This window comes from Penicillium citrinum (genome assembly GCF_028827155.1).
Source record: "Penicillium citrinum strain IBT 23319 chromosome Unknown utg000002l:1.0-3833315.0:1.0-3834789.0, whole genome shotgun sequence".
Taxonomy (NCBI): domain Eukaryota; kingdom Fungi; phylum Ascomycota; class Eurotiomycetes; order Eurotiales; family Aspergillaceae; genus Penicillium; species Penicillium citrinum.
The window spans coordinates 3,064,233-3,091,356 of NW_026622687.1; the positions used below are offsets into that span (position 1 = coordinate 3,064,233).

Here is a 27,124-nt window from a genome sequence, read left to right on the forward strand (position 1 = left end):
TCGCAGGAATATGAGATAAAATTCTCGAGAGCGAGTGATTCGGAGACGTTGATCCCTCTGTGTGAAGCATATTATACCTTGTAGATGAGGAGTTGTGAACGGTGACTAGTTAGTATGCCGTGGCAGCTCCGCAGGCACATGATAAGCGCATGACCTAGATCATTACCCACCAATTGAAGCCACGATGATCATAAAATAATGCGTCACCTGGCAGCAGTAGTGTGCGCTCTTTGGGAGTGTTCCTTGAGAACAAAAGTCACAAAAAATAGAAAAGAATGAATTCCAAAATCCCAGCCGATACTAATGCAGACGCTAGAAGATACACAATAGACCCGTTCCATTTACTCCACCAAAATCCAGTAAAAAGTGATATCCCAAAGCAAATGTTCCAATTCCAACCTAATCAGCCCTCCAAAATGAGTCCACAGATCCAAACTCCAGAATATGCATATGAACGAGGTATCATGGTTTGTACAGCAAATAAGAATCGTGAAAATCTATCAAAAATCACAGACGGACAGGAAGATTAAGCAACCTCCGCGGAAATATGTGAGAGATCTTGCTTCTTGGACTTTGCATCGGCAAATGCTTCCTCAGAGTCGACATTCGCAGTCTCAATTTCGGCGGCAGGACTGGCAGCATCGCCCTCAGCATTAATCTTTGCTTCATGAACTTTGTCCTCGAGTTCAACGAGATTGAGCGACTGGTCGAGTTTCTCAGTAAATGCCGCCTCGGTATTTGGCTCGATGGTATTTTCCGACTTGGCGGATACAGCAGAAACAGATTCTTTGCGGTCAGAGTCGGGCTCTGCCTCCGGGGTTGCATCTTTTGCCAGATCATCACTTTCTTCCAAGTCGTCACCGTTAACCGAAAGGAACTCTTCTTTGTCGGCGCTGGGAAGCTCAGAGTCTGATTCATCGATGAGATCATCATCGTCCTCGGTCACGACAGCAGGGAGGACTGTATTTGCCTGCAGCATCTTGACATTGGAGGGCAAAGCCGTTGGCTTTTGAATAGTCTCGACGGATTTCACAGATTCAATGTCGACATCTGTCGGTTCGGTGGAGTGCGAACGAGCTGTTGGTGATGGCGACTCACGACTGCTGCCAGAACCCCAAGTATGACGAGGGTGACGTGGAGGCAAAGCAGGTGGCGCGGGACGCTTGGGAATTGTAACCAAACGAGCGCGAGTAAATGTTGGAGACGTGCGCTTCGAGTCCGATTCTTCGACTGGGGAAGAGGCCTTGCTGTCTGGCCTGGAAATAGCCACGTTGCTGACTTCGTGTACCTCGACATCATCGTCCGATTCGTGGATCTTGTCACGGCTGATACTGCTGGACTTTCTCTCTCCTTCTTCCTCACCCCCATGGATCGGTACGGTGTCCCATTGTGCATCATCCCAGGCATTCGTTGAAATGTCTGGAGATTCCTTCGCGCTGCGCGACGACGCTCGGCTTACTGACGTAGTGGCAGTTAGCGGGGCCTCATCAGTCTGCGTACCACGAGTCACACTGGTGTAGCTCTGAACGCTGGCCCGCCAGCTATTCCGCGAGCTGTCAAGGCTACGTCGGAACGTGGCGTAGACAGGACTTCCAGCGCTCGGTTTGAACTGGAATGTCTCAGGTGATGCTCTTACTTTGGTCGAGGCCTCACGAATGAAGAGGCCTTCTGCCTCCAATGCCTTCACGCCATATGGATCTGGGTCATCTGCAGCAGGAATACCAAATCCATGGGTTTCTTGCAGGTCAATATCACCGGGGGCTTCACCGGGTGGCGGGATCAAGTCTTCGTCAACGTCGGTGTCGCCTTGGGCTGCTTTGATGGTCTGGTGGAGGGTACGGAGTGAGTCGGGCGGATTTCTGGCCTTTCCTGCTAAGATGTCGGAGACGGAGATGCGTTCGCCGTAGAATTTCTCGTTCTCATCGGTACGTTCGATAATGATTGTTCCATCAATGGCGACACCGGCATAGAGACCTTTACTCTTCATGTAGGTCCAAATTGGGGCTTGTCGCTTGTGAACTTCGGATTCCAATACACCTCCAGCGCCCACAGGACCAGCACTGACGGACAATTCTCCGCCCAGGGTGCATCGTACCTTTTTGAAGCCCTCCAATGCTTCGTAGGTATTGATGACAACGACGCAGTCATAGATGTCAACGCCAGCAAGGAATCCAATACCGGCTGTGTGGAGCATAATACCGGATGGTGGACTCCATTCGCCCGTTTCGGGGACGCGGGCCATCAAGACTCCACTGCCACCAGAGCCACTGACCCAGAGGCCGGTGCGCATGGTGGTGAAGATGGCCAGACCCTTTGCGTTTTTGACAACCTCAGAGGGGATCTTTTTGACGACCCGCTGCTTACCTTTGGGGCGATTGATTTTGCCATTTTCATCGGTATATTCTTCCGATTCGGGGGCATAGAAACCATCCTTGCAGAAACTGCGTAGAATACGAGCGGCCTTATCACTTTCTTTATCGATGGCCATGGGCCAAAAGGCCTCAGCGCCCAGTTTGTTGGAGAGGCGATTGACGGGAGCGCCAAGTTTATCGACGGTATCCCATGCCTTGTCGAAGCCTTTCTTCGAATAGCGTTTTGTTTTTTCCCACATAGCGGGGGGGATGGGAAAGAGGGGTTTCAAACCTCGGGACTTCTTCACATACAAGAACCAGGTAGAAAGAGGCGAGAGCGCAGTCAAGCGCGTTGCGGAGATTGGCGCCAATAATAAGCTATGTATAAAGTCGGAGACTGACGCGCAGATGCGCTGCGAACAGCAGAGAATGCTTCTTTCACGATGAGGAATGTCGATGTGGATCGAGGAATGCGATGCGAATGGAATGCGACGATCTGCGCGCAGTAGGTGTGTGTGTATACTAGTAACTAGTGACTAGCGGAGGTGCAATGCAATGTCGAGTGACGGGGAGAGTACTGTGAGATGAGAAAGAAGACTGAGAAAAAGATAAAATCAGAACTCAAGTCAACCTGAAATTCCAGTTGCGCAAGCCGATTATGAATCAAAGCCGAGTCACCCGGTGGCGGTCCCGCAGCGATGAGGGAATGCTTACCGGAGCGGAGAGTGGAAGAAGGGAAGAAGAGTGGCGTGAAGGAAGAGGGAGAAGAGAGGAAGAAAAGAAGAAAAGGGAAGAGGAGGTGATAAATCCAGACACTCTTTAAGAGTAAATTCAAATAAACTTGAGAAAAGAAAAAGTAAAGAAAAAAAGAAAACGAAAAAAAGAAGAAAAAAGGGAAAAGAAAAGAAAGTTGGAAGTCTTCACGACGTCATTAGGCAGACGCACGCAGTATAGTTAGTATCTGTGTAATTTTATAACTGTAGTAGTTTGTATATTTGTATTTGTATTTGATATTCATATTTTATATTATAACTAGATTGCACTAGAATAAGATATTCCAAATAACTACACCATCTACACTACACTACACAGCTGGTGAATACCCATATTCACCAGCTGTACATACGTATACTGGTAAGTCCATCTCAGCTGATGTTTTCGATAGATCACTGCCCCACAAACAATCCGCCGGACAAGACCAGTCGATCAGTCCATTTGATTTGATTTGATTCAATACAAAGGCTATTTAATTACATTAATCTACATTCATACATAGTACAAGATTAATCCATTAGGAGAATAGAGTCCAGGGCACACTGATTATTCCGATCACTCCGTAATGAGACTATCCATGGTTCAGCCCAATCTATAGAAAGGTCGAGACCTTCTGAAATCCTATCTACTTCATACACGGAGTACTACATAGTACATAGTAAAGTAGTACACAACCAGACCCTCAATAATAGACTACTTTTGTTGTGCAAGATGCAGTTATATACATTTCAGGATAGTACCCATACAACGGAGATTCCAGGAGAAGTACATACTTACAAAGAAGTCCGAGTTTATACTCAAGTAACAAATGCACGTCCATCCAGCCATCCACTGTACCTATACTACCACTCTACTACTGTATGTACGATACACCACTAACTACCAATTAGGGCATGCTCCACAAGTTGAATTATCCTCGTACCCGATAAATAGTCTATTTCTCATCTGCTGTACGAGTCACACAAGACTCGATAATTCCCCGATCGCTTCACTCTTCCTCCACCTCCGCACTATTGATTGGACCGGCCAATCAGTGCCCACTTACAGTACTGTAAGCACAGTACCCTGCAGCATCTTGCAGATCCATTCGGTAGTAGCCTTGATTTACAGTTTCATTCCCTATCGAAAGAGTATCCCAGTGGCCACATTTACGAAGAAGCACATACGATGTACACTAGTGTTTCTACTGTAGTAACTACAGAAGTACCATCTAAAATCTACGGGACGACCCGTGGCTAGATTCATCCGGGGTAGTACATAATCCCGCCAGTGCATACGAAGACACTCAAGGTAACCTTAACTTCACAATGATTAGCCTTAGAAAGAAATCTTTACGATGGATGGTAGAGTATCTAGCATTAGTACTAATGCTAGTAGATCTCAATCTCTTGAATATCTTCTCAATTCACAGTTCAAGTTGTTCTTTTATTGCTTTATGCAAGTCGCAAGACATGTGACAACCAAGCAACTACTTCGTACTAGGTAAACAGATGGTATAGAAACACAAAAAATCCAAGAGCTCTATCTCTAAAGAGCACCAAGCTCCTTCAGCTTGGAAACAAGACCATCGACATCTTCGACCTTGCCACCACCCTTGCGCGCAGGAGGTTCTAAGAAAAACAAATTAGTCTAATCTAACACCACCCCAAATTGAGCCAATAGAAAAAAACGGAATAATACATACCAGTAACCTTAAGTGTCTTCAGTCGTCGCGTATCCTCAACTCCGAAATCGGCCAGAGTCTTCTTCTCAAGTGGCTTCTTCTTCGCCTTCATGATATTAGGCAGACTCGCGTACCGAGGCTCATTCAGTCGAAGATCAGTTGTAATGATCATAGGTAATTTCGCACGAAGAGTCTCAACACCCCCATCAACCTCATGCGTAACCTCGACGGTACCAGCCTCATCCTTAATTTCAACCTTACTAGCCTGCGTCGCCTGAGGCCAACCCAACAAACCAGCCAGCATCTGACCAGTCTGGCCCTGATCACCATCAATAGCCTGCTTACCTAGCAGAACAAGGTTGATATTCTCCTTCTCGACGACACCGCGCAGCATCTTGGCGATGGTGAGAGGTTCGGGTCCGCCATCTGCCCCCTCGGGGACATCGATGTGGAAAGCTCGGTCGGCGCCCATAGCCATGGCGGTTCGGAGGACGTCGGGGGTCTTGGGGCCTCCGGCGGATAGAGCGAGGATGTTTTCGACTTTGACGGGGCTGCTCTTGTCCTCACCGCGTTGGCGTAGGCGAACGGCTTCTTCAACGGAGAGTTCGTCGAATGGGTTCATTGAGTGCTTTACACCGGTGGTTTCGACGCCAGTTTGGGCCTTATTGATGCGGGGTTTGATCTATCCATGCATTTCATTAGTAAATTCTTTCTTTTATGTTTATGTGCTGTATGTTGTATGCTGTATTCCAGGGACACAATCCGAGCTGGAACAATCCAAGTTGAGACACTGCTGCCCTCGCTCGCCGATAACGGATCATCTCAATTTGGTCCAGGATACTCAGGGGGGGATTGCTAACCGCATAGTCGATCACCCGCTTGACGGGAACTAGAATGCGCAAGGCGCTCATGGTGAATTTAGTGGGTGGATTGATTGGGGAGAGTTGACAGTTTCAAGACGAGAAGAGTTGAGGGACTGCGGTGACGGAGTGCCAAGACTTCGAAATCGCCGACGCGGCCCGAGAATAGCCCTCTTCACACCACCTCCGCAGCCGAGGTAATACGTAGCAGATAGCCGTGGAGATCATCTATAGATTATATCTGGTGGTATATATAGGGCTCCACACGGTGATTTAACGCTGGCTTTCAAGGCTGTAGTGCATTTTACAGTACGATATACTAAATTGACGGCGCGTCTGCGTAGACTGCGGCATCAACAGCAAAAACTGCGGTTAACCAAAATCTAACCAAAACCGCAACGGTTTTGGTTAGTATTTGAAGATTTCATGATCTTATGGTTAGATCTTGGTTAGTAAATCAAGACCTCACTACATATTTTGCGATTACATTTTGATTAGTAGTTCAAAACCGCAGACCAAATGGATTCGGTTTCCAAACAATCAAAGGTTTGATTAGCATTTCAAGAGAAAACCCCAAACCGTGCCGCAGCCTAGGTACAGCTCCTTGTGGCCAATTTTTCCCCGGAGGTCAGAGTATAAGTTTAAGATCTCTGGCCTGGAAAATGGAAGTCTGTTGGTGCACGATAGCCACGGCAACATGCTATATATGATGTGCGCTCATGGTCTGGAGATTTTGTGGCCATTTTTAGTCCAGTTTTCTAAGAGCTAAGAGACATCTCCTACTTGAACCAAAACTATTGAGACCGTCAATGGGTAATGTAGTATGGATATCGCGGAATACACGAATAGCCCTAGTGAATTCTACACCACTTTATGTGTGCTAAAATAGTTGTATTAGCTGTACAGACGAGGATCAGGGACACATACCAATTTTCACACAGTCGGAATTGGTCTGGAAGATGTTCTTATCCCAGAGATATCAAATTCCCTGGAAGATCTAGAGCGCTTCAGTGTGTGAGCCCTGGCGTCCATCTTCCAATGGCAAAAATTGGCTTTCGGGACTCACCGGTCATAACAAGCTTGGCTTCTCGAACCGACCACCTAGACCCGATCACCTGCGCCAGTGACAGCTCTATCGTTTCCCACGCCAAGAACGTCGATCATTCATGGTGGTAACAACACAGAAGGCGAAGGAAGTAGGGATTTGAAGGACGGCTAACGGTGCGGACGAGTGACTGTGTCACCGCATTTGCCTCCACTTTCTGGATGTGAACTAGGTCCTTTCTGTTCCGACAGTACTACCGGCAAAGAAATGTGCGCCTTTTGAAAAGATGGGAGTGGAATTGTTCTATAGTCAAGTGAAATTGATCTCCCTTCACGGTGAAAGTTGGCAAGAAGAGATGATCCCGCACCATATAGATCCTCGGTGTGCTCGTGGCATCACTACTCTCGGCCGACTCAACTGAAACCAAGCAAATTGTGAGTGAAGTGCGAATCACTTAGTTGGGCCGACCAAGGTTCAGGGAAGTGCGAGGCCCTTGGGGGATCTCGGACATGTGCTCCGCGCGTGGGGTCCGGATTTACGCCCCAAGTCTATTATTGAGCTTGAATACCAAGACCCGACATTGAAAGATATGTTAATTTTGTACCATGGGCCCCTGGCGCAGCTGTTACTTCCGAGATACCCAAATTGGACGATTTCCCGATTCGGTAATATGAAAAGAAAAAAAGTTGAAACGTATATGTTAGCTTTGACGATACAGGACACATGCTTGTAGTTGTGTATAACAAAGACAACGCTAATAATGGTTTTCAACTAATCATACAGCTCCAATTTGTTTATTAGTACCTGAATCCAATATGAGCCATAAGACTGGCGTTGTTCATTACTAAGTTTCGTTACAGCCGTCGATGAAGCAAGGTAGATAAATGGTGAACACCGGCACATGATGGCTTGATGAGAGAGAAATCTACTTTCTCCTCGGTTTCAGATTGCCTTCCAGTTTTCTTTTTGCCTGAGCGTGCTTTCAATCGTATATCCATGATGTCTTTCCTATCATCCTTATGCTATCATGTATACACTGCCTATTTATTCATCTGCGATACCGTCCTGGTCATCATTTGCGTGGGACTTCTTTTTGGGGCATTGAACGCCTCTATAGCGTCTGAATTTGGCATGGGTGCCTCTATGTCGCTCAATCCGATTCTGGCGTCTTTACCTGAAATGTTCCTCTGGTCCTGGGTAAATCTGCTTCTTTTCACTCTCCACAATCAGCGCCATGCCTCCGCCATCACAGAAGACAGAATCGACAAGCCCTGGAGACCTCTTCCAGCTGGCCGCATATCACCACGTCAAGTCAAAATGGTTATATTCTGTATGTATCCAACTATACTTGCTGGTTCATGGATGATGGGTGGCCTTGGGCCTTGTATTCTGGAGGCATTTTGCTGTTTTTGGTATAACGAATGGAACGGTGCCTCACACCCGATGTTGAGAAACTTACTCAACTGCATTGGCATTGCGTGCTTCTATGCTGGTCCCCTAGAGATTGCAACGAAAAGCTCAATTTTCTCTGGCGATATGAAAGCATTTATCTGGCTCCTTGTTCTGGCTGGGGCAATGTCGACAACCATTCACGCCCAGGACTTTCGGGACATTGAAGGAGACAGAGTTTCGGGTCGAAGAACAGTGCCTCTATTCATCGGAGACAAAATTGCTAGGGCTTTCCTAGCAGTCGGGATTACAGGGTGGACAGCTCTATCCTGTTGGCTTTGGGATTTGGGCTCTGTTGAGCACCCATGGCCTTCCTGCATTCCTGCGTGCGTTACGGGCTTTATAGTGATCTATAGTTTTTACCGGAACAAGACTCGTGAGGGAGATCGGAGATCATGGAAGCTTTACCCATTGTGGCTCGTTGGACTGTTTCTTATTCCAGTACGCGTTGCTTGAGTAAGGCCCAAGTGAGAGATTTTCAAGCTTTGTTTATTCCTTATGTATATCTAGGTTTGATTGCTGTAAGGCACGTAGCGTGACAGTTCCCCCTTAAGCAGTTCAAATTGAGATTGGCTGATTTCTACCCAGCCTAGCTCATATAATTAGCCGAACTGTCTTGATTTAGACATTACCGATATCTTTATCATGGGGTTATTTGTTTGCCTGTCGTCTCGTAGAGAACAGTGGGGCTGGTATCTTGCGTGTACAGTAAATTAATGACTCACAGCGATCAACCAGTCTCGCTCGACCAAGCTACATACAGAGAAGCTCCAAGGTGCGGGCTGTGATTGACTGTTCTTAAAAAAGGAAGCAGTGCGAGTATAAGATCCACCAAGGACTAGACTATACTGTAGTAACCAATGATGCACAGAGCTACGCACAGGCCACAATTGATTATCTACCTTCGTCAAGACCTTAGGCTTTCGTGACAATGATAAGTATGTGTGTGCGGCGCACAAGAAACGGTCACTCGCGTGCTAGTGGACTGGGCGGAATTAAAAGGTATTCGAAGAAAGCTACGGAGCGAAGCCTGAGACGCGTTTAGCAGTGTCTCGGGTCTGCTGGGAAGCTCAACTGACGGTAGGAGAGGTAAATCAGACTCCGTCGCAGGGGCTAGGACATTTCAGGCTGTACTAGACTTCGCTGAGGCATTGTGCCGGTTTTCGAAGTCGCGCGTTACGAGGGAAGCCTAGCATTGGGAGCAAAAATTGGGCCAATACAAGCCTTAAACAGGCTCTAAGTTCGTTTTCAGGAAGCGGAACACCTGTACCACTTCAGTTTTCAGCCCTTCTTCTGAATACCCTGAACAGATGATGTGCCACTGGACTAAATTTTACCAGCAGTATACATCTGGGTAACCATTCTAGATTTCATGAAGTTATGCACCATCGAAAGATCCATAGATGATCTTGGAAATCAAAGACTTGGACTTCTCTTCGTACCGAGTTGCATATGATTCTCCATAGGAATCTTGTTGGTCTCCGACTCCGAGTCATCGAGGTTGTTGAGATCTTCTGGCATGCCAAGCAGATTTACTAAAGTACATACTGTGTGGGTATAGATTGGATCTCGGGAACTTTTCCAAGGGTACTCAGACAGCATGGTAATATTGGAGGATCTAGACCTATTGGAGTAACTTAGTGTAGTAGTTTACCGATTCGGAAATTGTGGAGCCGTACAGAAGAAATGTTAGACTCTGCATGCTCCTAGTACTCTAGTGGGTATACTAATTTACGTAACTATAGGCTTACTACGTAGAGCTATAGGCAATTTATCCTGATAATATCTGATTGATGACTACTAGCAAAGTTATAATGATCATACTGTACTATTATCAGCAGTTTAGCAGAGTGAAATGGCATTCAATTGAATTTTGAATTTAACTTAACATACAAAATAATATATCTGAATTTGATTTGATTTGAACAACTATTATATAGCGCTACCGAAAAATACATGATGAATTACGGATTGTGAAGATAAATACATATATACCGACCACCAGAATGTATTTCCGTTCTATATTTGGTATTTTGGCTAGTTCTAGCAGAAAGAGTTCCCTCCCAGCAATCCATGATTTTTATTAAGACTCTTCTTCTCTGGCCGACTGTTGTCTTAGCTTCCATCATCGATGATCCTCGGATGTGATTGATCCCTCGCTATGAGCGGTTGATACAATTTCACAAATCGATGTGGTCTGAGATATAACGTTCTAAGCTATTGCTTTATAAATGGTGTTTTGGGGTGGCCAGCTCGGTAGTGAGATACGTTAGTATGTATTGAACCATGTGGTAAACACTAGAAGTCTTGTTTTCGGGGTGCCTGGCAAAATTTTTATAAAACTACAACTTAACCGCAGAAACTGCTGCAGTCTTGAACTGCTAACCAAAACCTAACTGCAAAATCGTAAAATATTCAGATACTAACCAAAGCCGCTGCGGTTTTGTTTATATTTTCGGTAAACCGAGATTTTGGCGGTTGCTGCCGCAGTCTAAGAAGAATATTAAGTGGACCGAGTATTGAACTCATTCCCTTTTTCGGCCCCACCGTTCTACCCCTCATGCGCTCATGCGGCTCTGCGGTGCCCTATATCGATATCCCATCCCGGACTTTTCTTCTACATCCTCCATTTCTCATCAAAAACCATCCCAACCAAAAGTATCGCTTGATTATTGGTATACCGATATCACGATGGCTTCAGCCGATACCGAATACTCTCAAACTCTGCAGCATATTACCGACGCCAAACTCAAGGAATTGTCTAACAAAAGAAGAATCTTCCAGGAACGCAAAACTACCGCCTTGCAAAAGGCTGACTCTTTGGACTCGCTTGTCCAAAAGGTTCGTGCTTTGTCGGACGGCGTGAAGAAGTGCTTCGATATCCGCATTGATGATGATGGTCGCGTCTCGGATAAATCAGAGAGTAACCGACAACTCGTCACGGAACTTTCCAACATCGACCGTTTCCTAAAGCAAACTGAATATGATCCTTCGATTTCAACAGATACGCTGGAGCGATGGCGTTGCTCGTTGTTATCGCTGCTTGATGTCCAAACTTTGAAGTACGAGTATGCTATGTTGTTTGCACAACTCACCATGGAGTGGCTGTTCGTGAAGAAGAGCCCCAAGATCCGAAGCAGCGAGGATAAGAATGATGAATTTGAAAAACTCGCCAGCGCCCAGAAGATGGAGTCCAAGAGGAACTGGGAGGAAACTGTCTTTAAACCCGCTGATGTCGACGCCGATACCATCACGGCCTTCCTCGGTGACTTGTTTACCAGTCCATCTGGACCGGTGGAAGATGAAACTACCGATTACGCCAAGGATGTCATCAAATCCCTTGAGAAATTACGTGAAAAGGTCTCGAAGTTCGAGGATGAATTGACTTCATCAGCCCAGTTCAATTCTTATACCCTGCAATGGGTCATCAGGAGTCTTCTCAGTTCGGATCTACCTACCGAGAAACAGCGAGCCGCCCTGAGGGAGTTTTTGAAAGACAATACTGTATTGATCGAGCTGGCAGATGTTCTCAATATGAGACTCACGGCATTGGATACTTGGTCCTGGGGCCCCGAAGTACTCGTCGAACAGCGACGCCAACTGAACGGAAGCTACCGCATCTACATGCACGAGGACCTCATCCAAGCGATATTCCTTCAGTATATGGGTATCAAGTGGTCTGTCTTCTTCAAAAAGAGTTTGACTGAATTTAGAAAGCGCAAAGGTATCTGGAAATCGCCAAGGTCTACCGTACCTGACATAGACAAGAAGCGGCGTCGCTTTTATCTCGACTCACCAGTCACTGACAAGCCCAGTTTGCAAATTGTCAGAGAGTCTATCCATTTTAATGCATACTTCGTATCCCAGCTTCTGGATTATGAACAACAGCAGAGGGACGTAGCTGAGGGTGAGGTGGAAGCTGCGCTGTTCAAGAAAAAGTCCAAAAAAACCGCGGTACATCCTGCAATGTACTCAGCAAGCTCTCCAAAATACTCACCAACTAGCCCGGCGTTCATTCCTCAAGGGCAAATGGCAGAGTTTAGTGCGGCGGTGGACGAGGAGTCAGATGAGGACATGGGATTTGGACTGTACGATGGCGAAGATATTGAATCTGAGTACGAGGACACGTATGACAATCACAACTTCGCCCAAAAGATGTTGAAGCCCTCAAACCCAATGCAGGCGAAACAAAACCTTCTACTCTTACTCGGCGCAGACACGACGATTTACAAGCGGCTTTATGGCGAGATTACTTGCTTCCGCGCTGAGTATGAATCTTTATATCCGAAACTGCCTCATGCTACCATTTTGACGATCCTCAAGTTCCTTGGCGTGTCTGAGAAATGGGCTCGGTTCTTCGAAAAGTTCCTTACTGCTCCGTTGAGATTTGCTGATGAGCCTGATGTCGAGCCGAGACTTCGTTGTCGTGGAACACCCGGATCTCACGTCTTGAGTGAAGTATTCGGCGAAGTCACCCTGTTCTGTCTTGACTTCCTGATCAACAAGGAAAGCAAAGGCGAGTCTTTGTGGCGAGTGAATGATGACATGTGGTTTTGGTCACGGAGCCAGGATACTTGCGTTACGGCGTGGAGGGCTATTCAAAGGTTCAGTCAGATCATGGGTCTTCCAATCGGTGACAAGACTGGCGGTGCCCATATCACGTCCGAAGATCGGCCCAAGGCCGCCATCAACTCGGAATTGCCATCTGGGAGAATCAAATGGGGGATGCTGTATTTGAATTCAGAGTCTAGTCGATTTGAGATCGACCAAGAGATGGTAGATGGCCACATCGGCGAGCTGAAACGCCAGCTCCAGGATAAAGAAACCAGTATCTTCAGTTGGATCCAAGCATGGAATACCTTTGCATCAACCTTCTTTACCTACAACTTCGGTACACCTGCCAACTGCTTCGGTGAGCAGCATGTCGACATGATGCTTCAAACCCACGAACGTATTCAGCGCGAGATATTCTCATCTGAGCAGGGCACCGGCGATCACAGCATTCTCACCTACCTTCGTGAAACAATCCAGTCCCGTTTTGGAAATACTTCCATCCCCGACGGATACTTTTTTCTTCCGATTGACCTTGGCGGTCTTGAATTGTCTAGTCCATTCATCAACCTAGTTGGTATGCGAGACTCTATAATCGCAAATGCGGACTCTCTTATGAACGACTTTTTCAAAAAGGAACACGAGAAGTATACTCGTTTGAAACGCGAATACGCGGCAAAGGATAAAGATAGGCTCGTTGCGCAGAATAAGGGATATCGTCCTGATGATATTGATACTTTCATGTCCTTTGAGGAATATACCAGACACCGCGAGCTCCTCAACTATACACCTGGGCGTCAACTAGTTTACGTATACGATGATCTTCTCCGCCATCCTCCACAGCAGGTTATCGGATACGATAAGTCGGGTCCTATCTCCGTGGGACTTGCGAAGCTTCAGGGTCAGAATGGATTGAGTGGGATTAAGAGTGAGTGGCATGATATGTCACCGTACTGGCAGTGGGTGGCGCAGCTTTATGGACCTGAGATTGTGGATCGATTTGGCGGGTTTAATGTTGTTGATCCTGGACTTTTGCCTATTGGGCTTGTTAGTCAGTTTCGGAGTGGGAGGGTGAATTGGCGTGAAGAGTAGTTGACCAAGTTGGTGACTTACGTTATGTTCCATCCTACTCTTATCTATCTTCTAATGCCTAACCCTTTCAATGTGTATCTTAAGACAAAGGCTATATTAGCTGGAAGCCAAATATATTATATCTCTATGGACAGATGAGGACCACTGGTCATTCATTGGGCTGCTTGTCAAGGAGGTGGAGTACGTTGGTTCTTGCTCTGCTCCGTACTTAAGGCGTGATAGTTCTCCCTAGGCATTGCTTCCTCTTCCTTTCCCGCGCACCCCACTTTGTTGAAGAGAAATTACAAATAACACCATGCGACTGCGTGTTCGAGACTTTGCTGTCCTTGAACTCTGTCAAGCTGCAAGCAAGCACCGCATTGCGCGCGTCGAGGCACTATTGGCTTCAGGTGTCGATCCAAACGCGCGTTTCGATGACTTAGATTCCGCGCTCTCTGGAGTGGAAGAAGATTGGGCCAGCGGCGACAAGAACACGCGGCCACCTATATTTTTTGAGGACGAATCCGAAGAGCCCCCTCTCTATCGGGCCACCAGACATTTAGGGACTTCTGATAAAGCTAATATCACGCGTCTTGTCAACCTTTTGCTCGAATATGGCGCAGACCCGTATGCTTTATCCCGTCAGCGCCTGCGTCTCCATAAAAAGCGATCTGTCTTTCCGGGGGAGACTGTTGATGACGAACTGGAGGAACTTGAAGAATTGGATCTATTTAATGGACTTTTCGCCCGGTGGGGAATCATCGAGGAATCGCGGTCGTCGGAATTCAAACGAGCCAGGCTCGAAAGAGGCTCAAATCCAGAAGCATATGCTGTCTTCGACGAGGTTCAATTCCTAAGCAAACCTTTGCACAATAATGACTATGATATTTACATCGATTACAAAGATGCCCTTCCGCATCCGTACGGTGTACGCAGCGTGATTCACTCCTTGCTTGTGGCAGGTGCCTTCGTTCAGCCTATATTTGACTTTCTCGGAGACAAACTTGACGTCGAGCGACGCGATCCTCAGGGTCGCACATTATTTCTAGCCGCTTGTCTAAGTAAACTCGGTTTAGACGGTCCGGTTAATGGTACCTGTACCACAGTCATCGATGCTGGAAGTGGTGAAGAAATGTCTGACAATCCATTTCCGCAAAAGGACAGTCCATGGAGAGAATTGGAGTGCCCCTCTACCACAAGATGCAATGGGCCATCTCTCCTCGAATTCTTTGTTTCGCGGGGATCAAACCTCCTAGCTGTGGACAAGTACGGGAGGAACGCCTTTCATCTACTGTTTGACGAAGAAAATTACGTTCGAGAAAGACCTGCTATAAATGATATCGCCATCAAATACCTGCTCAAAAACTGCTCCAGCCTAATCAACCAGCCCGATAAGGCCGGGATTTACCCCCTGCATATGGCTATTCGTTGGATGGGCATCGCGGGTCTTTCTGGCTGGGACCTAACACGCGCCCCAGAGGCACTTTACCGAGTCGAAATTCCCGTAAATGAGCTTCTTTCTGCTGGTGCCGACCCCCTGGCCCGTGACAGTCGGGGGAACACTGTGCTTCATTATCTTGCAGCAAGCAAACTAGGAGAGAAGAATCATTATGTTGGTAATGAGCAGAAGCGCTTGCTTCGATTTCTTCTCGCCCACGGGGTAGATCCCATGGTGCGTAACGCGGATGGCCGCACAGCGCTAGAGATCTTCCTCACGACCGGCAACGACGATTGGGTGGATATAAAAGAACTAGATGACCCAGAAGGCTACCGAGTACTCGGTGAAGAGGTAATTGATACTTTCTTGAAAGCGGGCTATGACATTGAACAGAGAAATGCTGCCGGGCAGACACTACTCCATGTCGTAGCCACTCTTGTGTCCGAGAGAGCCGCCGTGTGGTTCAAAGTTCTTGAAGCCAGGGGGGCTTGACCCATTGTCAGAAGACAAAGAGGCCAACTCGGCTCTTAATGTTGCAAAACAGAATGGTGATATCAAACGCTGGATTGTAGAGGACAGAGTTGAGTGGCCAAAGAAGGAATGAAGGATATCCGTGAGTTCAATTTACATGTAAGCGTCGATTCTCTATATACAACACAAATTATAAAGAATCATTCTACATGTAGGATCTAGCAAACTTCTAGTAGGCACGTAGCATTCTCTCAATAACAATTTGATTTTCAAGGTCACCCCCCCCCCCCAATACAGCCCAATACAGATCAGCGTCAGGCGTAGATTCACAATCCTTAAAACCCCATTATTTAAGTTAAGCTAGAACTCAACATGAAATTGATGCATAGCAATGCAACATGTTTATCGCTGTAGCTACAAGCTAGTAGGTAGTTAGTTTCTTTAATCAAAAATTGCTTGTTTGGTGTGACTCTACGTAGATTTCGATAAATTTTGATAGTCTGTATAGCGTATATCAGTGAGTTACCACATCTTTTATATCCTAAATTTTGAAAACTATCAGAAAATAAGTACTCTCATCAATTCTTGCTAACAGAAACCAAATGAGATCAAAATTCTCTTATTGAAACTACTATTATGATTGGATAAAAGGTTTGAGTAGAGATTTTGAAAACATTTGTCGTTCAGGGCCTTGGGCTGAGTATTATTATATCTCTACGTTTTGATAGGTGCTTTACATTCTTACTATTCATTCAGTGATATTGAATATGTCTAGTATTTCTCTTGTGGCTACAAGTGCAACTGAAAGATTCGACACACATAGCTTTATCCTTTATTCAAGTTACAGATAAACATGTAGGTTGCTGAAAGTCTTACTCGCCGGGGGATCCTCTCGGGCTGAACAGAAATTTCATATCCAAATTTACTGAACTCGCTTATGGTTATGACTTAAAGTTTCAAACAACTCAATAAATCATCAAAGCTCATCATGGGTATGGCTATTCTGGACTTTCCATAACTCTGGTCGTTGGATGAACTTCCTGGCCCTATGAGCAGCTCCAATCGCCGTCACAAAATTCGGGTCAAGCTGGTCTCTTATGATCCCTTGCCAAGTTCTGGGAACCATTTTTCGAATGGTCTGACCGAGACTATCCATAGATTTTGGAGAAGCTTCACCACTAAGAATAATGACATTCAAGTCTTCCGCCTCCTCTCTAGAAAACAAATCAGCCAGAAGTTGCTGGATAGCAGTTTCTACCCTGGATTGCTTCGTCTAAATCAGAAATCATTGTCAGCATGCGATGTTTCTATGCTTTTTTTTTCGCAACGACAGATGTATCTCCTTTGACGGATAGCTCAGACCTTAGAATCATCATCATTTCCATAAGATGCTGCCAGATCCTGATGTCGAAAGGAGAATGGCGGTTCATCCCCGACTAAGCCAGCTGTGAATTCGGCTATAGTCGCAACCCAAAAGTCTAGAGAATAGGCGTTATAGTCCACATAAAGCACCAGGAAATCGTGATCATGATAGATATTTCTCGGAACTTTAGGCTCTGGGCCCTCAGTGTTATCCAAATCATAAGCTGACCTGGTGGCATCAAGAAACCCTAATACCTGCCAGGGTTGACTGACTTGGGGAATCGAATCACCATCACACAAAGTATCATACATATGATGCTTCGCAATATAATCCAGACCTCGGGGGATGGTGATTGAGGTGATATTTGGTAGATAGCCCAATTTCTGGGAGAGATCACTTGAAAGCTCTCTTAGCGCCTGATCAATAGTATCTTCATCTTTTCTTTGATAGCCGTGGTACTCAATGGGCGCTGGAACCAATCTGCCACTTTCATCACGAAGATAGACCTCGCCAAACTTGAACCTTGATTTAATGATCCTATAAGTATGAAGAAAATTTCGCAAGAGACATCTAGGAATCCCTCACTTTCTTTCTTGAGAATGAGACGCCAGTTTCCGAATGTGAGATTGATAATCTTCAGAGCCCTCGATCTTGGCGAGTAGCTCTAGCTTATTTTCACCGGTAAATCGAGCTGCTGTTCTGCAGTTGAATTACTGTTGGTCAACTGTCTCAAAGTAGAAATTATGGAATAAAAATGAGCCTGGGCTTTGACTCACATGAATTTGAAGCCAAGATTCACTCCAACAGCTGTACCATGATGTATTCAGTAGCTGAAATAGAATTGGTAAAGTGATTTCTCCTTACGATAATTTTCCAACGCCAAAGCACTGGAAGTAATAAAGAGGAGCCAAAGAATCACCCTCATCATTATGTGAGGCCGAACAAAAGAGAGCGTTGTCGGAAGAATCTCTGTGGGTGAGCCGATCTAACGTTAAATAGTGATTTTAGCGCTCGCACTCCAGTCAAAGAAATTTCAAGGAAATTTAAGAATAGAAATCTATTGTCCGATAGGATTTCACGATAGCCAATGTAAGATCCTGCAGATATGGGGTTCGGCAGGTGATCAGACGCTTTGATTACCTTGCTAGGAAATATAGATGTTAGCCCCCATGTGCAGTCACCTCGTACCTAAACTGTGTGTATAGCCCCATTTTAGCTTGTCCACGTTGTATGGAATAGGGCATTTGTGCGAACCTAAGGAGTATTATTAAGTAGGATATGAAATGGAAAAAATACCTCACTTTGAAGTTTGCTAATTAATCGATGTCTTTTTAAAGAGACAGAGTTGGCCCCTTTCGTCCTCTGCTACATTCATGTTCTATTATTCAGTTCAGACAACTGAGCAGAAGATTCAACCATGGGTTTCCAGCAATTACTTGTGCTACTTCTTTTTGTGGCTCTATTTCAAACGTCAAACTCAAGTCCTACCCTGGAGAGAAGAATCCGAGACGATATCGATGACCCTGACGGCTATGTGAAGGAACTTGAAGAAAAGTTCAAGGGAATCTATTGGAGGGAAGCTTGGAATACTTGCTCCCAAAGAGAATTTTTCCTCCTGGCTGACACAGCGGAAATGGTCACTCAATTTATTAGCCCTGCGCAGAACGACAATAAACCAGACCGAGATACTGCCGGATGGACTCGCTTCTTCGCAGGGAATGATGTCACCTACGAATGGCCTGTGAGTTGTTTTTTTGACATGGTTTCGATATTGAATTTGCTTCCTTTGACACTTAATATGAGCATATAGGATCCAAAAAGGGGTTCGCCGAGAGGCTACGAAAACATATTAAGTAAGATAGGTCCCATCTCTTCAATATCGGAGAATTTCTAGATTAACACATAACCAGATGCTTTGGAACAAGTCAGGAACTTCCCTGTGGAAGGAAAAGTTTCCAAGAAAGACCCGAATAGACCGAGAAAGGTCTCACGCTCAGATCGAATTATATTCACTTGTAAACCCCCTCCAAGGTGGATAACAAAATGCGAAAATGAGAAAGTGTATGCATTGACAGGTCCCAACAACGATTTTTGCTAATAGTTCCAGGGGAGCGTCTACCATATTTCATGAATATGGAGAACCAGAAGACGCAAATCTAGTCATTTTTTGTCCTCCTTTCCTGAACGATTATGATATTACCAAGGACCCTAGCCAATCAAAGGCAAAGTGGTCTCTGTCGGATCGCACTTGGAAATCAAAGGGTAAAGATATAACTGAGCTGGAAGCTCTTGTGACAAAAGAACATATCATGCTTCATGAGTTTTTTCATTGCGATGCCGCTCTGGGCCTTCCTACGCGCAGTGAGTACGATGGCTGAACCGCTGCAAAGAAATACTGACACATCTAGTCGTTGATCTGAAGCAACAAAAATTCCCAAATGGCGAGGTTATGGTACGTTATTCACATTATGGGTTTAGTGTTTATTGACTGACCACTGGAGATCAGCCGCTCGTATATGGAGCAGAGTATTGTGCAAAATTTGCGTATATGAATATCAAATATGCCCGAACGAAAGATACCACGGCAATTAACCCGATGGTCGCGCAGAATGGTAGGTAGATATCATTGACATGAAGGTAAATAAGCTAACTGAGTTATTTTAGCTGATAATTACGCTTGGATGTTTACATTCAATTGGTTTAAGAAATATTGGGGATGGACCTCTAAAGGATACTATTACTGGGATGATAATTCCAAACGAGACATTTCAGACTTAGGCTCAGATGACGCATTCGATGTTGACGGCAATGGAACACTCACGGGATCGACTGGGATTTCTGTTGAAGAAATGAATAACTCCCCATCTCTTCCAAATTGTCAACAGGTTGGAGATGAGCCGGATGATATAGAATGTGCATATCTAGGAGGGAACAGCATTGATGAATGGGCATCGAACCATCCGAGTTTCACCATGACATCTACTCCCTTGACAGCTCCAACAGTTTCCGTCGAGTCTTATATGACCACGACCCTTGCCACAACATCTTCTGCGTCTTTTTTCTGCTATAACTATCAGAATCCAGGAGTTACAACTGGTTGTGAGTGCGATGGATTAGACGGTGTATACCCTCAAATGCCTAGTACAAGTGGACAGATAAGCTATGATCCTTGTGGTTGGACAACAAAACCTCCCTCGGCCAGTTCAACATCGGCTCAAACAGCAAATGTGACAGCTGTCGACGGAACAATTAGCTACTGTACCGATGCCGTACGTGCAGACGCCGATGTTAATGACGTCTATTCTTGCGCTGTTACCGCTACTCCCATCGCAACCGATGGCGCCATTGCTTCCCAATATTCAGATTCGAGGTCATCTACAGCCGCGGCTGAGGCTGCCGTTCAGTCAATAGAGTCAGCAGCACTCAAAGTTTCGGGGGATGTTGCGATTGCCCTGAAAGAAGTGACCACACAGTCAGGTGGTCAAGCACAATATAATTATTGGGCCGTGCAGCAATTCAAGAATTCGGATGGAGATTTCTGCTCTGGAGACTTGGACGTCTATAAAGCTTCAGATCTTCCCCAGAGTTTTGGAGGAAATGGCTATATTGGATCTATTGAAGCCGATTCGGTTCCTTACCCTCCCAGCTTCAACTTCACATCCGATCTTTTCCGGGGCATGGATGACATGGGTGGCTCGGTGAGCTCACTGGGTGGATGGCCTTGCTACTACGAAGGATCATCGGACGCGCCGGGGACAATCAGCTGCACTGGCTGGAAAAACATCACTTGCACCGATAACTTGAAGGATGGAAATCAGGAAGTAGGCTGTGGCTTCAACGACTCGTATGACGCAAAAACGACTTACTTCCCCAAGGTCTTTTGCGAGTTTGAGGAAAGTGACAAGCTTACTGAGCATGAATTGCTGAACCAGTGAGAGCTGTGCCTGAAGCCTCATATGTGATGTTTCTTAATCTGCTTGGAATATTGCATCGCAGCTCAAAACAACTCTAGCTGTTTCATTGATTACTCGTCAAGAAATTTAAGGCTTCTGTCAAAGGCAGAACTATGAGTCGATTAAGTGATTGACAGGTATCAAGGAGTGGCTTAAAGAAACTGATGAACATAGCAATTAGAATAGTCCACGCGATTATGTATTAGTTTTGATTGAATTTATCAAACCCCTTGCTATGCTTCACTCACCAATAGTTATATCTAAACCTAGATTGCTCTCATAATGTAACAGCGTTAAAAGCTTGGAAAAGCAGACTTGCTTGGCACAAATAATCGTGGCAATACACCCATGCATGAAGCGATAGGCGTTTATGGAGTTGCTGATAACGAAAGATCTTTGAACTACAAAGAGCTGAGACCGATCTGAATTGAGTGGGATTAATGACGGTGAATGTGTCAGTCGCTTTCGATGAAAAATGGAGATCCTTTTCTATCTCCAGAGGGCTCCTTGGAGACAGCGGTTCCTGTATACCTATTCTTCGCCACTAGAGTACCTACTCTAGATATAGGTAGGTATACCGCATCTCGGTCATAGTTAGGGGTCGCTCGGTCAGATATACCCATATCCATTGACAGAACAGAAATGACTGTTCATCGCTGATTGACTAAGTTACTCAAGCGACATGATCAACGATTTTGAACTTGGGAAGGAGAATATAGTGGCGTGTAAATCCTGAAAATACAAGGCCTGGTATCCGCAATATCTTACTATAAACGGCGGATGGAACTCTTGTAGTGGAGGCATGTTATGTTGGTTTACAGTAAGTACATAGTGAAGAATTACTATGTATATATATAGCCATCGGGCGTCTGCTAATCGTTTCCGATATCCGTAATCGTTAGTGTGTGAGTGAGTGTGAGTGAGTGTGAGTGAGTGTGTGGGTATGTGCATGGGTTGAGTGAAAGCGTAAAAAAATATCCACAAGGACGGCTCAAAGGACATGTATCATCTGGTATAATATTGTTCTAATTACAAACCTTCTCTTTCGATTGAGACAACCCTCGAACCAGAGTCAGTGGAGGAGGGGGCCAAAGTTGAGCCGGTGGGGGCCAATCCAAACTCAACCGAGGAACATTTAACGCTGTGCCACGTCCATACGTTGGCTGCCTTCTCATTCTCATCTTGGCTCCTTCATTTACTCGAATACATATTCACTCGCGAAAAAGAGGGACTTGGGTTTCCTGTTCATGTCTAATCCACATATTTAATAGAGAATCCACCAGGCATGTCTGCCGCAAGAAAAAGAGGTTCAAAGAGCTGTGCTAACTGCCGTGCGGTGAAACGACGGGTATGCCTGATTTTCTTATTTCGTCTTCCTATACGAGGTCTTCAGAGATAACCCTGACCTAGACTAGTGTGACCTTCAACGACCCTTTTGTGGACAATGCGTTCGTACAAAGCAAGGATGTCTTGGGTACCGTGATGAATGGGAGATGGTCTTCCGCGATCAAACCAACCATACTATCAATCGGTCCAAAGAACGCTCATCGAAGCGAGATGGGCAAGGTCGACAGCAAAACTTTGTCTTTGCACAATGCAGCGGTAATATCAAGCCAGATTCAGATTTCAAATCCGAGGACCGAAGTCATCAGGTCACCAGAATACAGAAACTATTAGTCTCGCAGTATTTACCACAGACTATAGCTCCAGACTCAATGGTCGGCTATCAATTTTTTGCATCCTATCTGAATCACTATTTTCCAAGTCAAGACAGCCCGTCTTGCCCGCTTGATATGTCTGATATTATAATCTCAGGTATCCATATGCTGCCTAAGAAGACCCCGATGTTAGAAAAGGCCTGTTCGGCATTGTCATTTGTTTTTCTTGGCAAATTTCATCAAGATCAGTCACTTTTACGACATGGACTGCGGCTTCATACTCTGGCTCTTGAACAAATGTCCAGGAAATTGGATCGTAAGGCCTACAGTGATGATATTATTTATGCATGCGTCCTATTTGATCAAATCGAAGTAAGGAGCTCTATTTATTTTCAAGTACTTTGTTTCCTACTTTGATACAGAAAGCTCACAGAAGACCAGATTCATCACTGTCCAGAATCTGTTACCATCTGGTTCTCACATATACACGGATTGACCGCAATTATGCAGTCCTACCGTCCGAAAGATATCGACTCTCCTCTGATGAATGCTATCTATGGACCACACCACAATCTAAAGGTGGTGAGTAGGAATTTCGACTATCAGCTTCTATTTCGCTGATGAGCTAATTGCGCGGAATTAGGCCCTTTCGGTATCTACACTTCCATCTGGTTCGGCTCTTGCACGGCTGAGAGGACAATCAGGTGAAGGCTTTCTACATAATTATGTACAAATCCTTGTAGACATGGCGAGTCTTGCTGGTATGGTTAGTTCGACTGATCCTTCAGATCGCCAAGCCTGTCAAAAACTGCTGCTTGAAGGTCTGGCACTTCAACAGCGATATCAGGACTATGGTTCGAAAATCCTGAAAAGTTACGGAGAGCCCTCCATATATGGTCATGGTGAATTAAGATCAAGAATACCGAGTACAGATGATCTCTTTGGCCCACCTTATAAATTTCGCTGTGTTGGCGAAGCCATTTTATTTATGTTTCATTGGAACTCATGCTCTTATTTTTACCCACTGCTTCACCAAATTAAAATCCTTAATCTGGTTGAAACACCTGAAGACGATCATACTCTACGGAATATCGCAAACAAGATTGCTGCGTTCTATGTCAGCGAGGCATTAAGATGTCTTCCATACTGTGCGCAGGAAGGAATGAATACATGGGCCATGTCTTTTGGACTATTCTCTGCTACCCATGCTACACGAGTCTTCAGTCACACGAGGGATTGGGAGCGTTTTCTTTGGTCCCACCAGGTCATACAATATTGTGGGGAATTGGGCATAGATCGTGCTGCTCGAATACAGTCTAAATGGTGGGACTATTGGTCTGAAACCAACGAATACAATCCCGATATCCTTCCGGGCAAGGGTGGTATTCTCCCAGGAACTCAGGGACTAAGGTAGAACAGAAGCCAGTGATAGATACAACCTAAGATTAGTAATGTTCAAATTCATACAATTCAAGTATCTCGATATTCATCCTAGCGGCCCTAGACGATGTGAGCCGACATATGTATGTGATGTATGACTAAAGCAGTAATAGTAACCCATTCCCTGGTCACATTCAGAACAACGGACTGATCTCCGTGATTGCTTGTTCAGAACAGTAATACAGTACCATTTGAGTAGTATCTTCTTTTCCTCCGTTTGGATAGTTTAAGGAGGCTCAAAATAGTCATATGACTAGATTTACCTATTTGGATTTGAATTTCGAATCCGTAGTGTTGAGAAGAAAATCCGTAGTATCTCTACAGTCTCCCTGATCAGCTCAGGCCGGTCAGAGATATGCTCAATTCTACTCAGAAAATAAAAGTGGCGAGAGGGTGAGCATTAAAACACAAAGGGAAACCCAAAAGTTGCCAGAAATTATCCAGTACATATGATTATACTTAATTTACTTCTAGGATACCTATCCTACTTTAGGTAAACTGATTATTTGGGATACATTTGTGGTTGGTCACAATGGTGTTTCATTATTTGTCCGAGCATGTGCTACTCTCCAGTAGTAACTCCGTAATAGCGCCGGTAATATGCACTCTATCTAAACGGCTAATCAAGTATACCAACATGATGTATTTTTCAGACTAACAAACCTTCTACTATCCCTCACCAGGTCTCTTGCTTGTATCGTCCCGACTTCTCCATTCCAATCAAATACTCCTCCGCCTGAGACCTGTTATATGGCGCTGGTACCGGCCCTCCATGCTGAAATGCTTCAATGAGCGCCTCTCGCACTGCCTGAGGCATTCGTCCCGATGAACCACAGATATAAACTGAGCCTTGCATGTCGTGGAGAAGGCGGAAGAAAAGTCCGAAGTTCTGGCGCACCGTATCTTGTACATAGACCTTTTGAGGCTGGTCCCGCGAAAACGCCGTGAGCACCTGGAATGGGATCAGTCTGCTCAGATGCTCCCATTCCTCTTCGAAGAAAAAGTCTGAGTTTCGGTTGCGTCCCCCGTAAAGAAGAACAGTAGGTCCGATGGGTGGTTCCACGCCTGGGTTTTGCTCGCGGAAGGCTTGCACTAGAGCTGCCTTTTCCCAGAGCATAGATCGCAGCGGAGCAATGCCCGTTCCTGGACCGATGAGAATGGTTGAGCCGGTTAGTTGCTGCTGGGATGAATTAAGTCCACCGGGTTGCAGCTGAATTCGAAGTGTACTGCCAGGTCGAAGGGTAGAGAGATACTTGGTGCACACGCCCTCGCGGATCCGTTTAATCACGGTTTGGTACTTGACAATGGCAATGAGAAGCTCGAATTGCGTCTTGCCATCAGCTGTCCTTTTCCGTTCTCCACCGCTAGCAATGCTAAACTGTCGTGCACGGATCACGGGGAGAACAGAGACAGCGTGTTGCCAGGGGATTTTCACAGAGTCAAATTCGTGCAGGACTTCAATGATACTGCGTCGAGGTCGGGTTGTATAATCCCACAATTCATCAATGTACTCTGGGTTTGTAAATTCTAGGAGTCGCTCTTTGTGCAGCTCATTATCAGTGTAATGAGCGATGGCAGAGAAGAATGCTCGACGGGGTATTCCTCGCACGTCAAGGTAGTCGGTAAGAAGAGAGCGTAAAGTGAGATTTGGATAAGAATCAAGACCGGGGATTGGCGGAGCACCAAGCGAAGTCCCTGTAGGAACAAGAGATATCGGCTTGTCGGCTTGTTCATTCCATCCCATCAGATCAATGAGTAACTGCGCATCCTTGGGCGAGGATTTCGGGGTAATGGCGATCATATCACCTGGAACATAATTGACAGACTCAGGAATAGTAAAATGTATCCGTCGAACATCTTGCCAATGCTTCTGTGGTGTGACTCTTTTATTCTCTGTCAAAGTCGAAGTAAATGTGTCGGGTATAGGACGGATATCCTGGTCCAAATTGGTCAATCCGGGATATTCGTCTGTCTCAGCTACCTTAGCAAGCGTTCCAGTCTCTGGTACAGAAGCTTGTTCATCCTTCAACTTTAAGATCCATTTCGGTGGCAATTGAACGTCGTCAGGAATTGGATGCTCCCCTGGCGCAAGAGGGTGTCTTCCCATCAAGTGTTTGCGGAAGTCTGTCGCCCATGGTATGAATGTCCCTTCAAGGCTAGTAAAACTTCGTTAGATATTTTCATATACTGAACAGAACTTCAAACTCACCCTTCAGGATGCTGCTGGTCTGCTTCTCCGGTTGGATAGATATCATTGGCACCCAATTGAGCCAGTCGCTTGTATAGCTTACGGACTGCCCAATTAAACCTAAAGCCCTCAATCAGCCATATATTGCTTTTACCGTAAACTAGTTAGACCTACTTCGGATAAGAGCTATCTCCCAGTCCAAAAGTTGTGAAATTGACACCGCTGAGGTATGTTGGTGGGAGTTTCTTCAACAGCAGTGATTTCCAGAATTTGCGCGCATTGGCCGGTAAATCGCCTTGGCCAGTCGTCGAAATAACGAAGATTGTCACAGTAAAAGAAGCAAGGATATCCTACTCGATAGATAGTCTCACATTAGTATCACGCCCAAGCTACCACAATACATATGGCTCTACTTACTGGTGATGACTGGTTCAGTTCAGAGACGTGCGTCGCAAATCGCAATCGCTCAGTCAGAGTTCCCAGTTCTTCTGCTACCTCTTGCGCATTTCCGGTTTCCGATCCATAGAGAATCAGCGCTGATCGCTGCTGGTCCGGACCTGAGGCCATCCTTGCCGATTGTTGTTTGAGTGCCCCTCCGCATCTCAAAATTCCGCCGGCCGATCTCGCTGGCTGACGTCATCCGAGATGGGGCCGATCGGTCAATTTTATATAGATCAGCTCTCTGTAGTTCAGCTTTTATTGATATTTGAAGGTTTGTATTTCAAGTAGTAGTCTGTCCAGACGCTCATGTAACTCATGTAGAACATTGACGCTTGAATACAACCGAAAGGCCAGTCGTTTTCAAACGACTCGCCTTTCGAGATGGATGAAAGTTAGGCACATAGTATT

At 45.6% G+C, this 27,124-nt stretch overlaps 8 protein-coding genes across 8 annotated transcripts; 4 read left to right on the forward strand and 4 right to left on the reverse strand.

Moving 5' to 3' along the window:
- Nucleotides 1-526: 526 nt before the first annotated feature.
- N7469_002966 (lipid-binding SYLF domain-containing protein) lies at nt 527-2,611 on the reverse strand (the record flags this gene model as incomplete). Its single annotated transcript, XM_056641886.1, has 1 exon — nt 527-2,611. The coding sequence occupies one exon, from the start codon at nt 2,609-2,611 to the stop codon at nt 527-529; it is 2,085 nt and encodes a 694-aa protein (XP_056504380.1).
- A 2,041-nt stretch (nt 2,612-4,652) lies between these two features.
- N7469_002967 (electron transfer flavoprotein subunit beta/FixA family protein) lies at nt 4,653-5,699 on the reverse strand (the record flags this gene model as incomplete). The annotated part of the gene is made up of 3 exons (XM_056641887.1): nt 4,653-4,735; nt 4,810-5,470; nt 5,649-5,699. 3 exons carry the CDS (start codon nt 5,697-5,699, stop codon nt 4,653-4,655), a joined length of 795 nt encoding a protein of 264 aa, XP_056504381.1.
- Nucleotides 5,700-10,833: 5,134 nt separating this feature from the next.
- Nucleotides 10,834-13,785, forward strand: N7469_002968 (uncharacterized protein; the record flags this gene model as incomplete). The annotated part of the gene is made up of 1 exon (XM_056641888.1): nt 10,834-13,785. The coding sequence occupies one exon, from the start codon at nt 10,834-10,836 to the stop codon at nt 13,783-13,785; it is 2,952 nt and encodes a 983-aa protein (XP_056504382.1).
- A 295-nt stretch (nt 13,786-14,080) lies between these two features.
- N7469_002969 (ankyrin repeat domain-containing protein) lies at nt 14,081-15,694 on the forward strand (the record flags this gene model as incomplete). Its single annotated transcript, XM_056641889.1, has 1 exon — nt 14,081-15,694. One exon carries the CDS (start codon nt 14,081-14,083, stop codon nt 15,692-15,694), a length of 1,614 nt encoding a protein of 537 aa, XP_056504383.1.
- Nucleotides 15,695-16,649: 955 nt separating this feature from the next.
- N7469_002970 (uncharacterized protein) lies at nt 16,650-18,247 on the reverse strand (the record flags this gene model as incomplete). The annotated part of the gene is made up of 4 exons (XM_056641890.1): nt 16,650-16,946; nt 17,036-17,573; nt 17,622-17,735; nt 18,225-18,247. 4 exons carry the CDS (start codon nt 18,245-18,247, stop codon nt 16,650-16,652), a joined length of 972 nt encoding a protein of 323 aa, XP_056504384.1.
- A 1,098-nt stretch (nt 18,248-19,345) lies between these two features.
- N7469_002971 (uncharacterized protein) lies at nt 19,346-20,971 on the forward strand (the record flags this gene model as incomplete). The annotated part of the gene is made up of 4 exons (XM_056641891.1): nt 19,346-19,397; nt 19,445-19,488; nt 19,543-19,648; nt 19,701-20,971. The coding sequence occupies 4 exons, from the start codon at nt 19,346-19,348 to the stop codon at nt 20,969-20,971; spliced, it is 1,473 nt and encodes a 490-aa protein (XP_056504385.1).
- A 2,180-nt stretch (nt 20,972-23,151) lies between these two features.
- On the forward strand, nt 23,152-24,061 carry N7469_002972 (uncharacterized protein; the record flags this gene model as incomplete). Its single annotated transcript, XM_056641892.1, has 2 exons — nt 23,152-23,229; nt 23,291-24,061. 2 exons carry the CDS (start codon nt 23,152-23,154, stop codon nt 24,059-24,061), a joined length of 849 nt encoding a protein of 282 aa, XP_056504386.1.
- A 702-nt stretch (nt 24,062-24,763) lies between these two features.
- tah18 (NAPDH-dependent diflavin reductase) lies at nt 24,764-26,899 on the reverse strand (the record flags this gene model as incomplete). The annotated part of the gene is made up of 4 exons (XM_056641893.1): nt 24,764-26,243; nt 26,297-26,395; nt 26,450-26,625; nt 26,693-26,899. Coding segments are annotated over 4 exons (1,962 nt in total), but the record flags the coding sequence as incomplete, so codon positions are not given.
- Nucleotides 26,900-27,124: the final 225 nt, after the last annotated feature.